The sequence below is a fragment of the Perca flavescens genome, chromosome 6 (genome assembly GCF_004354835.1).
Source record: "Perca flavescens isolate YP-PL-M2 chromosome 6, PFLA_1.0, whole genome shotgun sequence".
Lineage (NCBI taxonomy): Eukaryota > Metazoa > Chordata > Actinopteri > Perciformes > Percidae > Perca > Perca flavescens.
In genome coordinates this window covers 3774840-3787339 of record NC_041336.1, presented here as the reverse complement: position 1 = coordinate 3787339, position 12500 = coordinate 3774840, and the positions used below count along the sequence as shown (strand labels likewise).

The 12500-nt window shown below is 49.0% G+C and overlaps 1 protein-coding gene across 1 annotated transcript in view; it reads left to right on the top strand.

Annotated features, from left to right (window-relative positions):
* nek11 (NIMA-related kinase 11) overlaps window positions 1-12500 on the top strand; it is a 75603-nt gene that overhangs the window by 6028 nt on the left and 57075 nt on the right. The window contains exon 2 of the mRNA XM_028579817.1: window positions 8003-8168. Coding sequence (XP_028435618.1) covers window positions 8003-8168 — 166 coding nt within the window. The remainder of the gene's footprint in view (window positions 1-8002; window positions 8169-12500) is intronic.

The following is a 12500-nucleotide window of genomic DNA, read 5'->3' as shown; positions in this document are numbered from 1 at the left end:
TTTCATTTCTCTCAGACGTTCACTTTGTGCCGCGGCTTCTGCAGACTGAAGTCTACGATCCAAAGACAAATGTCTCAGAGGTGGAAGAAGTGTATACTTGGATTCCTTTACTGTAGTAACTAATTAGTCTGGATATCAGCAGACCAAGCCTGGGTCTGGTGGAGTCTGCTCTGTATTCTCTAAGGCACAAGAGGGGTGATCAACGGGCATAGTTCTAATGACTGTGTACGCTATTGGATAGTCCTTCAACCAATCAGAGCAACGATCTGGGTGACATACTTGGCAGAGCTGAGCTCCATTCTTCTGGCCACCAGCGGGGCAAGCTGGTAAATTAGGCTTTTACCAAAGCCGGTCGGTAGTCAGGCAAACACATCCCGGCGTAGCAGGGCAACGCGTAGCGTAGCAGGGTGTAGCAGGGCAACGCGTAGCAGGACGTAGCAGGGTGTAGCAGGGCAACACGTAGCGTAGCAGGATGTAGCAGGACGTAGCAGGGTGTAGCAGGGCACCGCGTAGCGTAGCAGGATGTAGCAGGACGTAGCAGGGTGTAGCAGGATGTAGCAGGGTGTAGCAGGGTGTAGCAGGGCACCGTGTAGCGTAGCAGGATGTAGCAGGACGTAGCAGGGTGTAGCAGGGCACCGCGTAGCGTAGCAGGATGTAGCAGGGCACTGCACAGCGTAGCAGGACGTAGCAGGATGTAGCAGAGCACTGCGTAGCATAGCAGGGCATAGCAGGGTGTAGCAGGGCACCGCGTAGCGTAGCAGGACGTAGCAGGGTGTAGCAGGACGTAGCAGGGTGTAGCAGAGCACTGCGTAGCGTAGCAGGGCACTGCACAGCGTAGCAGGACGTAGCAGGATGTAGCAGAGCACTGCGTAGCGTAGCAGGGCATAGCAGGGCGTAGCAGGGCACTGCGCAGTGTAGCAGAACGTAGCAGGATGTAGCAGGGCACTACATAGCGTAGCAGGATGTAGCAGGACGTAGCAGGGCACTGCACAGTGTAGCAGGAAGTAGCAGGATGTAGCAGGGCACTACATAGCGTAGCAGGACGTAGCAGGACGTAGCAGGACGTAGCAGGGCACTACATAGCGTAGCAGGACGTAGCAGGGCACTGCAAAGCATAGCAGGGCACTGCACAGTGTAGCAGGACGTAGCAGGATGTAGCACGACGTAGCAGGACGTAGCAGGACGTAGCAGGGTGTAGCACGGCGTAGCAGGACGTAGCAGGACGTAGCACGGCGTAGCACGGCGTAGCAGGACGTAGCAGGACGTAGCAGGACGTAGCAGGGTGTAGGAGGTTAGTAACCAACATTACTGGGACATGGAAACACACAGAGGGAGAGATAGAGGAGAGAGGAGCTCAGTGGGTCAAAGGAAGGAATTCCACCGGCAGTCTAAAACTATAACAGCATGATTAAGAGCTGGTGCAAGCTATGTGCTGAAAGCACACCAAACACCCCTCCCTGTTGCACCACTTGGTTTCTCCCATATACTTTAAAGTGGCCATATTATGTTCATTTTCAGGTTCATAATTCATAATTGTATTTTGAGGTTGTACCAGAATAGGTTAACATGGTTTAATTTTCAAAAAACACCAAAAAAGGTAGAGATGGAGTGACCCTGCCCGGAGGAAGCCCGGGGCCCCGCCTGGAGCCAGGCCCAGACGGCGGGCTCGTCGGGCGAGCGCCTGGTGGCGGGTTTGCCACGAGCCCGGCCGGGCACAGCCCGAACAAGCTACGTGGCTCCCATCTCTCCAGCCCATGGGCCCACCACCTGTGGGAGGAACCGTTGGGGTCGGGTGCGATGCCACATGGGTGGCAGTGAAGGTCAGGGGCCTCGACGGACCAGACCCGGGCGGCAGACGCTGGCTCTGGGGACGTGGAACGTCACCTCTCTGTGGGGGAAGGAGCCGGAACTGGTGCGGGAGGTGGAGCGCTACCGGTTAGATCTGGTGGGGCTTACCTCTCACGCACAGTCTCGGTTCTGGAACCATACTCCTGGATAGGGGTTGGACTCTTTTCTTCTCCGGAGTTGCCCAGGGTGTGAGGCGCCGGGCGGGTGTGGGGATACTCACAAGCCCCGGCTGGCGCCGCTGTGTTGGAGTTTACCCGGTGGGACGAGAGGGTCGCCTCCCCGCCTGCGGGTTGGGGGGGAAAACTCTGACTGTTGTTTGTGCATATGCACCAAACAGGAGTTCGGAGTATTCGGCCTTCTTGAGACCTTGACTGGAGTCCTGCATGGGGCTCCAGTGGGGGACTCCATTGTTATGCTGGGGGACTTCAACGCACACGTGGGCAATGATGGAGACACCTGAGAGGCGTGATTGGGAGGAACGGCCTCCCTGATCTAAACCAGAGTGGTTGTTTGTTGTTGGACTTCTGTGCTAGTCATGGATTGTCTATAACGAACACCATGTTCGAACATAGGGATGCTCATAAGTGTACCTGGTACCAGAGCACCCTAGGCCGAAGGTCAATGATCGATTTCATAATCGTTTCATCTGATCTGAGGCCGTATGTTTTGGACACTCGGGTGAAGAGAGGGGCAGAGCTGTCAACCGATCACCATCTGGTGGTGAGTTGGGTCAGGGGTGGGGAAGACTCTGGACAGACCTGGTAAGCCCAAACGTGTAGTGCGGGTAAATTGGGAACGTCTGGAGGAGGCCCCTGTCCGACAGACTTTCAACTCACACCTCCGGGCGGAGCTTTTCGTGCATCCCTGTGGAGGCTGGGGGCATTGAACCCAGTGGACAATGTTCAAAGTTTCCATTGCTGAAGCTGCGGCGAGGAGCTGTGGTCTTAGGATCTTAGGTGCCTCAAGGGGGGCGGTAACCCACGAACACCGTGGTGGACACCAGTGGTCAGGGAAGCCGTCCGACTGAAGAAGGAGTCCTTCCGGGATATGTTATCTCGGAGGACTCCGGAGGCAGTTGCAGGGTACCGAAGGGCCCGAAGGGCTGCAGCCTCTGCCGTGAAAGAGGCAAAGCAGCGGGTGTGGGAGAAGTTTGGAGAAGACATGGAGAAGGACTTTCGGTCGGCACCAAAGTGTTTCTGGAAAACTGTTCGCCACCTCAGGAGGGGGCGGGGAACCATCCAAGCTGTGTACAGTAAGGATGGGACACTGTTGACCTCCACTGAGGAGGTAATAGGGCGGTGGAGGGAGCACTTTGAGGAACTCCTGAATCCGACTAATACGCCCTCTATGTTAGAGGCAGAGCTGGAGGATAACGGGGATTGTCGTCGATTTCCCAGGCGGAAGTCACTGATGTAGTCAAACAACTACACAGTGGCAAAGCCCCTGGGATTGATGAGATCCGTCCAGAAATGCTCAAGGCTCTGGGTGTGGAGGGGTTGTCCTGGTTGACACGCCTCTTCAACATTGCGTGGAAGTCTGGGACGGTGCCAAAGGAGTGGCAGACTGGGGTGGTGGTTCCTCTTTTTAAAAAGGGGACCAGAGGGTGTGTGCCAATTATAGGGGTATCACACTTCTCAGCCTCCCTGGTAAAGTCTACTCCAAGGTGCTGGAAAGGAGGGTTCGGCCGATAGTCGAACCTCGGGTTGAGGAGGAACAATGCGGATTCCGTCCTGGTCGTGGAACAACGGACCAGCTCTTCACTCTCGCAAGGATCCTGGAGGGAGCCTGGGAGTATGCCCAACCGGGTCTACATGTGTTTTGTGGATTTGGAGAAGGCGTATGACCGGGTCCCCGGGAGATACTGTGGGAGGTGCTGCGGGAGTATGGGGTGAGGGGGTCTCTACTCAGGGCCATCCAATCTCTGTATGACCAAAGTGAGAGCTGTGTCCGGGTTCTCGGTAGTAAGTCGGACTCGTTTCAGGTGAGGGTTGGCCTCCGCCAGGGCTGCGCTTTGTCACCAATCCTGTTTGTAATATTTATGGACAGGATATCGAGGCGTAGTCGGGGGGGGGAGGGGTTGCAGTTTGGTGGGCTGGGGATCTCATCGCTGCTCTTTGCAGATGATGTGGTCCTGATGGCATCATCGGCCTGCGACCTTCAGCACTCACTGGATCGGTTCGCAACCGAGTGTCAAGCGGTTGGGATGAGGATCAGCACCTCTAAATCGGAGGCCATGGTTCTCAGCAGGAAACCGATGGAATGCCTTCTCCAGGTAGGGAATGAGTCCTTACCCCAAGTGAAGGAGTTCAAGTACCTTGGGGTTTTGTTCGGGAGTGAGGGGACAATGGAGCGGGAGATTGGTCGGAGAATCGGCGCAGCGGGTGCGGTATTGCATTCAATCTATCGCACCGTTAGACGAAAAGAGAGCTGAGCCAGAAGGCAAAGCTCTCGATCTACCGGTCAGTTTTCGTTCCTACCCTCACCTATGGTCATGAAGGCTGGGTCATGACCGAAAGGACGAGATCCAGGGTACAAGCGGCGAAATGGGTTTCCTCAGGAGGGTGGCTGGCGTCTCCCTTAGAGATAGGGGTGAGAAGCTCAGTCATCCGTGAGGAGCTCGGAGAGCCGCTGCTCCTTTGCGTCGAAAGGAGCCAGTTGAGGTGGTTCGGGCATCTGGTAAGGATGCCCCTGGGCGCCTCCCTAGGGAGGTGTTCCAGGCACGCCCAGCTGGGAGGAGGCCTCGGGAAGACCCAGGACTAGGTGGAGGGATTATATCTCCAACCTGGCCTGGGAACGCTCGGGATCCCCAGTCGGAGCTGGTTAATGTTGCTCGGGAAAGGGAAGTTTGGGGTCCCCTGCTGGAGCTGCTCCCCCCGCGACCCGACACCGGATAAGCGGATGAAGATGGATGGATGGACCAAAAAAACAAAGTGTGAAGTGCTCCCTTGTTTAGAAGAAGACTCCCGGCTAATCCTGCCTTGTACTCAATGAAGTTGGAGAAACAGCTAGCTAGCTCATGTAGTCCTTACCTAGCTACTGAGCATGTAGTCTTACCTAGCTACTGAGCATGTAGTCTTACCTAGCTACTGAGCATGTAGTCTTACCTAGCTACTGAACATGTAGTCTTACCTAGCTACTGAGCATGTAGTCTTACCTAGCTACTGAGCATGTAGTCTTACCTAGCTACTGAGCATGTAGTCTTACCTAGCTACTGAACATGTAGTCTTACCTAGCTACTGAGCATGTAGTCCTTACCTAGCTACTGAGCATGTAGTCCTTACCTAGCTACTGAGCATGTAGTCCTTACCTAGCTACTGAGCATGTAGTCCTTACCTAGCTACTGAGCATGTAGTCTTACCTAGCTACTGAGCATGTAGTCTTACCTAGCTACTGAGCATGTAGTCTTACCTAGCTACTGAACATGTAGTCTTACTTAGCTACTGAGCATGTAGTCTTACCTAGCTACTGAGCATGTAGTCTTACCTAGCTACTGAGCATGTAGTCTTACCTAGCTACTGAACATGTAGTCTTACTTAGCTACTGAGCATGTAGTCTTACCTAGCAACTGAACATGTAGTCTTACTTAGCTACTGAACATGTAGTCTTACCTAGCTACTGAGCATGTAGTCTTACCTAGCTACTGAACATGTAGTCTTACCTAGCTACTGAGCATGTAGTCTTACCTAGCTACTGAACATGTAGTCTTACTTAGCTACTGAGCATGTAGTCTTACCTAGCAACTGAACATGTAGTCTTACTTAGCTACTGAACATGTAGTCTTACCTAGCTACTGAGCATGTAGTCTTACCTAGCTACTGAACATGTAGTCTTACCTAGCTACTGAGCATGTAGTCCTTACCTAGCTACTGAGCATGTAGTCCTTACCTAGCTACTGAGCCTAGCTACTGAGCATGTAGTCTTACCTAGCTACTGAACATGTAGTCTTACCTAGCTACTGAGCATGTAGTCTTACCTAGCTACTGAGCATGTAGTCCTTACCTAGCTACTGAGCATGTAGTCTTACCTAGCTACTGAGCATGTAGTCCTTACCTAGCTACTGAGCATGTAGTCTTACCTGGCTAGCATGAGCATGCTACTGAGCATGTAGTCCTACCTAGCTACTGAGCATGTAGTCTTACCTAGCTACTGAGCATGTAGTCTTACCTAGCTACTGAGCATGTAGTCTTACCTAGCTACTGAGCATGTAGTCTTACCTAGCTACTGAGCATGTAGTCTTACCTAGCTACTGAGCATGTAGTCTTACCTAGCTACTGAACATGTAGTCTTACCTAGCTACTGAGCATGTAGTCTTACCTAGCTACTGAACATGTAGTCTTACTTAGCTACTGAGCATGTAGTCTTACCTAGCAACTGAACATGTAGTCTTACTTAGCTACTGAACATGTAGTCTTACCTAGCTACTGAGCATGTAGTCTTACCTAGCTACTGAGCATGTAGTCCTTACCTAGCTACTGAGCATGTAGTCCTTACCTAGCTACTGAGCATGTAGTCCTTACCTAGCTACTGAGCATGTAGTCCTTACCTAGCTACTGAGCATGTAGTCTTACCTAGCTACTGAACATGTAGTCTTACTTAGCTACTGAGCATGTAGTCCTTACCTAGCTACTGAGCATGTAGTCTTACCTAGCTACTGAGCAGTCTTACCTAGTGAGCATGTAGTCTTACCTAGCTACTGAGCATGTAGTCTTACCTAGCTACTGAGCATGTAGTCTTACCTAGCTACTGAGCATGTGTGACTCACTCTGTAGCTAAAACAGAGACCTGAACACAGGGTGAAAAGAGGAGCTGCAGCAATGTGCAGTACAACCAAAATATGGTGTTTTTTGATAATTAAACCATGTAAAACTATTCTGGTAAAACCTCAAATTACCTGAAAATGAGCATAATATGGGCGCTTAACGTATAGGATCTGAATGCTTCTTTCCCCTCTGATTATTTGAAGGCTGTAAACGGGTCATAATTCAGCAGGAAACCAGCCAGAGTTTGACTCTAGTGCTCTGAAGCTGGGGGGGAGTTGAAAGCAGCGCTGTGCTAATAAACCAGATCCTCCATCTCCATTTCACCTTGCTGACCTGCTCGCCAATTTAGAGAAGCAGAGAAGAGACGGAGCAGCTGATAAAGTCCCTCAGGAGCAACCTTGCAACCCTAACAACTGGGGAAAGGATGCCTCACACGTGTTTTACAGTAACCGTAGCCATGAGATCTCCGTGACCATTAATACTCGCGCTGGTGGTCGCGACACTATATCTGAATTTCTTTCTTTTACACAGAGTACTTATGGTTTACAGTCCCAGAACACTATTTCATTGAATGTACCTCAAGCCCGGACAGAGATGTTTAAAAAGTCTTTCATGTTTGCTGCTCCTTCTACCTGGAATGACCTACAGAAAACACTCAAACTACACTGTCTAATTTCCTTAAACGATTTTAAAGGTTATGTTAAAACCATAGAACATGAGTCCATCCACACGTGTAAATGTTTTAACTAATGGTACTTTGATTTAATTGAAATGCACTTGAGATGTCTTTGCCTCTTTTGTGATTGTTTTGTGATTGCAAATTGTTGTTTTATGTAACTATCTTGGCCAGGTCTCTCTTGAAAAAGAGATTTTATATCTCAATGAGACTAACCTGGTTAAATAAAAATAAAAAAAAGAAGAAGAAGAAAAAGGTCCCTTACAAATAAAATGGAATTGAATGAAAGTCCAAACTGCCTGTGAGCTTCTCCTGTACTATACGGTAATTCCTCTACTGTGTGACAGTAAGTCTCGTGGTTATGACCCAAGCCTATTTTTATAAAAGCGTCTGCTACGGAGCCATAATGTGAGCTACAAGGTAATGGAGCCTTTTATACATTGTCGTGTTTCTTTAGAAATAAACAACGGAGAAATAGAGTCTTTAAACGCTTCAGATGTGAAGTTATTCGCTGTCAAAGTCACGTCAGAATGAATGGGAGTCAATGGGATGCTAACGGGAGGTGATGGCTTGGTAGCATCAGAATGGCGCCGTAAGAGGTTCAAGTTCTAAAGCGAAGCTTACCCCTCTTGATTGTATGTAGAGGAGACAGATACAATATTTGGTGTTTTGGTGAACTGACTGGATGCCCCGGTTGTCTGACCTCCATCTCTTCCAGGAAGGTGTTGAAGCAGATCCCTCTGGGCGACCTGCGCCCCGACGAGACGGTGCGAGCCACCCAGGAGGCCCAGCTGCTGTCCGGGCTGCACCACCCGGCCATCCTCTCCTTCTACCACAGCTTCCTGGAGCGGGACGCCTTCTGCATCGTCACCGAGTTCTGCCAGGTACGAGCCGGCATTTCGGAGATCAGTCTCTAAGATACAAAAACGTGGTAAAAAAGGGTCCAGTTTGTAAAAGACCGAAGTTATCCTTTGAAAAACCTTCACCACAGCAGCAGACACAAAAAAGCTCCATGTAAATAATCAGGACTTTTAGCGTGTATAGAGCCAGCATATCTCCACCAAACTCCATGTAAATAATCAGGATTTTTAGCGTGTATAGAGCCAGCATATCTCCACCAGACTCCATGTAAATAATCAGGACTTTTAGCGTGTATAGAGCCAGCATATCTCCACCAGACTCCATGTAAATAATCAGGATTTTTAGCGTGTATAGAGCCAGCATATCTCCACCAGACTCCATGTAAATAATCAGGACTTTTAGCGTGTATAGAGCCAGCATATCTCCACCAGACTCCATGTAAATAATCAGGACTTTTAGTGTGTATGGTCACCCTTACAGTGTGTCAGGCCCCGTCTACACTACCGCCAAGTTTGGGGTTTAAAGCGTTAAGTTTGGAGCCCGATGTGATCTGCGTGCACGTGTTTTAATCTCAAGTAGATGAACTAATCTCTGTTTACACTAACATGCCCAAAACCTTTTCACTATCTCTCTCTCTCTCTCTCTCTCTGTCTCTCCCTCCCTCTCTCTCTCTTCTTCCATCCTTTCATTATTGTTATATTATTGCTTTTCATCTGTCTTGATGCTCTCCTCTGCACTAATGGATCTCACACTGCCTTCTTCATCTCTCTCTCTCTCTCTCTTTCTTTCTCTCTCTCTCTCTCTTTCCCTCTCTATTTCTCTCTCTTTCTCTGCCTCCCTCCCTCCCTCCCACTCAGTATCTCCCCCCCATTGCCTGAGGCTTTCAGTCTCTCTCATCTCTCCTCATCTCTCCGCTGAGAGCTGGTCTGTACTCCAGCGCTGAGGATTGATCCTCACCAACAACCAGTCCATCTTTCATACTAGCGGACCTTAATAAAGGATAAAAACGGTCCCCACACACACACACACACACACACACACACACACACACACACACACACACACACACACACACACACACACACACACACACACACACACACACACACACACACACACACACACACACACACACACACACACACACACACACACACACACACACACACACACACACACACACACACACACACACACACACACACACACACACACACACACACACACACACACACACACACACACACACACACACACACACACACACACACACACACACATACATACACACACACATACATATACACACACACTGTTGGAGCCATTCATGTTATTTTATGTTATGTCATATTTCGTAGGAATGATTAATTATGGTTTGTTTTGATAGGCTTGTCACGGGTGTTTTGTGAATGGGGTAAGCATGTGACGTTTCAGCTCCACCCATTTTGGGCTGATCACCTGTACAGGTGGTAGTGTGTGTGTGAATGATTCTGATGAATGAGCTGGCGGGAGTAGAAGGGACACAGTTTTTTGACCCTGGTCGTGACGATTATATGTAACAGAAAGAACTACGAACATAATAAACGTTTAAGTTGTTTGCAAATCAGCTGCCACGCGTCCGAGACGATCTTTACTCCCGACATAGTGGCTCCGCAACATTAAGTCAAAAAACTCCCATGGATTAAACTCTGGATGTCGGAACCTTTCACGGACGTGGGATTTTCGACTTTGAAACGCCAATGTAAGGACAAAGCATCGGAAGGATTGGCCTATCCTGCAGCACTCCGGTCCGTGAGTAAATATTTATTCCTTGACGAGCTTCGGAATTACGGACTTACTCATTCAAAATAACACAATCAAACATTTCTTAGGATTTTATTATGAACATTGTTTACTTCTAGTGTTGGAAATATATCGCGCACATAACTGCAAATAAAGACTGAGACGGAGATGTGTGCGTAAACTGAACAATAAATCTCTGAAACAATGGATGAGGGAAAACCTCAAAGCTTTAACCGCGAGACGCGGTGGAAAGCTGGGTGTGTGTTCAAGAAAGCTGAATGAATCAAAGGGTTTGTTTGATGCTGGTTCAAGTGTCGTAACCATTATTGAGAGTCTTGCTGCATTAATAATCGCGATGGATGACTTTGGATGACGCGCATGGAGACGCGCAGGCTTTAATGTAAAAGGATAAGGATCACGCTGAATGGTATGAACCTAAAATGACGATGTTTGAGAATTACATAAAACCTCTTGAGGACTGGACAAGATATGCATTAAAACCACAAAGGGGTATAGTAGAGATTGCTCCTGAAGACGGCGTGTCTAAGGCAGGATCAAAGGCCTCCTCTGTGTCTTCCCTACGCGCACAAGCTGCAGCTGAGAGAGCAGCCCTCACAGCTAAAGCAGCAGGTTTGCAGCAAAAACATGCAATTGAGCTCGAAAAGGCACAAATCAAGAGCAAAATGGAAATGATTGAGCTTCAAACTGATATTGCTGCAGCTGATGCAAAACTACATGCATTGGAGAGCTATGATCCCAGCGTTCAACTGCAATCCACAGGGGACTTTGTTACGCAATCACAAGGAGATGGGATGAATGATTACCTTCAGGAATATGTGGAAAATGCAGCGTCTGTGTCCGAGCCATCTCCTGTTCAGTACACACAGCTTGGAGCAGTCCCTAAAACACCTCTACAGAGAATGATGGAGGAGGAACCGACATATCCAAAACCAAGAATGCACACGCTCAAAGCTCGACCAGCACTTCATGCACAGACCGCAGCGACAATTAATGTGGGTCGGCCTACAATAAACAGCCATGTACCCCCATATGATCCTCAACCTGGACAACAACCGCCCAACACACAACATGACCTTGCAGATTTAATCAGATTGCAACAAAGACAAGCATCTCTTCCCTCTAGAGAAATACCAACCTTCGATGGTGATATCTTGCGCTACCGTCCATTCATCCAAGCCTTTGAACACTGTGTGGAAAGAAAGACTGATAATGATTTGGACCGGCTGTACTTCCTCGAGCAATACACAAATGGCCAGCCAAAAGAGCTAGTTCAAAGCTGCCTGCACATGGATGCCGATCTGGGATGTAGGGAAGTTAAACGCCTTCTCAGTGTTCATTTTGGTGACCCGTATCGCCTCAGCGCTGCCTATATCAATAAGGCCTTAAACTGGAATAATATAAAGGCTGAGGATGGTAAGGAGCTCCACAGCTATGCCCTGTATCTGCGAAGCTGTTGGAATGTGGCAAGAGATCTACCAGATATGACCGAGCTCGACACCCCTTCCAATTTAAAGTTGATTTTGTCAAAACTGCCATACAAGCTGCGGGAGCGATGGAGAGCTAAAGCGTGTGAGATACAGGAAAGTACACAAAGAAGAGCAAAATTCCAACATGTTGTGGAGTTCACAGAAAGGCAGGCCAGGATGCTGTGTGATCCAGTGTTCGGTTCTATCCAGGAGTCAACAACTAAAATGGCCAAAGGTACCGAACAGAAACGGCCTGTGAGCAAGAAAAGCTTCGCCACCACAATAGCCCCTGTAGCAGCCCATACAGAGCAAGGCGATGAAACAACAAATCGGTCAGCAAATCGCACTGAAAACCCAAGAGCGGCTTACGCTAAGCCATGCTTATTCTGCACAGCGGGAGACCACTTTATGGAGTCTTGTCACCGGGTGGCGGTAAAACAACACAAAGAAAAGGTTCTGTTCTTAAAGGATAATGGAATGTGTTTTTCTTGCCTTATCAAGGGCCACATGAGTAATGCATGCAAGAAACGTCTGACCTGCCAGATATGCAAGAAAAGACACCCTACGATCCTGCATATCCAACAAGTCCAAGTCCCACTCGGAAGGCCTTCTATGCATCAGTCCAACCGTAATGGTCAAGCAAAGCATTCCACAGTTCCCACAGCTAGCAGCAGTGATCCAGTAGCTATTGCAATGTCTACGAAGCATACTGGGGCCGGTGTCTCTGACTGCAAGCTTGCGATCGTGCCAGTAAGAATTAAGTCTGGCAAGAGCAACCGGGTCATCCAAACCTACGCGTTTCTGGACCCAGGGAGTTCTGCATCTTGATGTTGTTGATGGAAGAACTGCACGTAGAGGGTAGAAGAACAGGAATCCTACTTAGAACTATGGGACAAGAACAAGTCGTGGATACACATGAGGTGAAAGGATTAGAGGTGAGCAGCCTTGAAGGGACAGCGTTCATCGAACTACCTGAAGTCTTCATGCAAACCGACATACCAGTAAGCCATGAAGACATCGCTACAGAGGAGGACATACGAAAGTGGCCATATCTGAAGGAGGTTCTACTTACCACCATTAACGCTG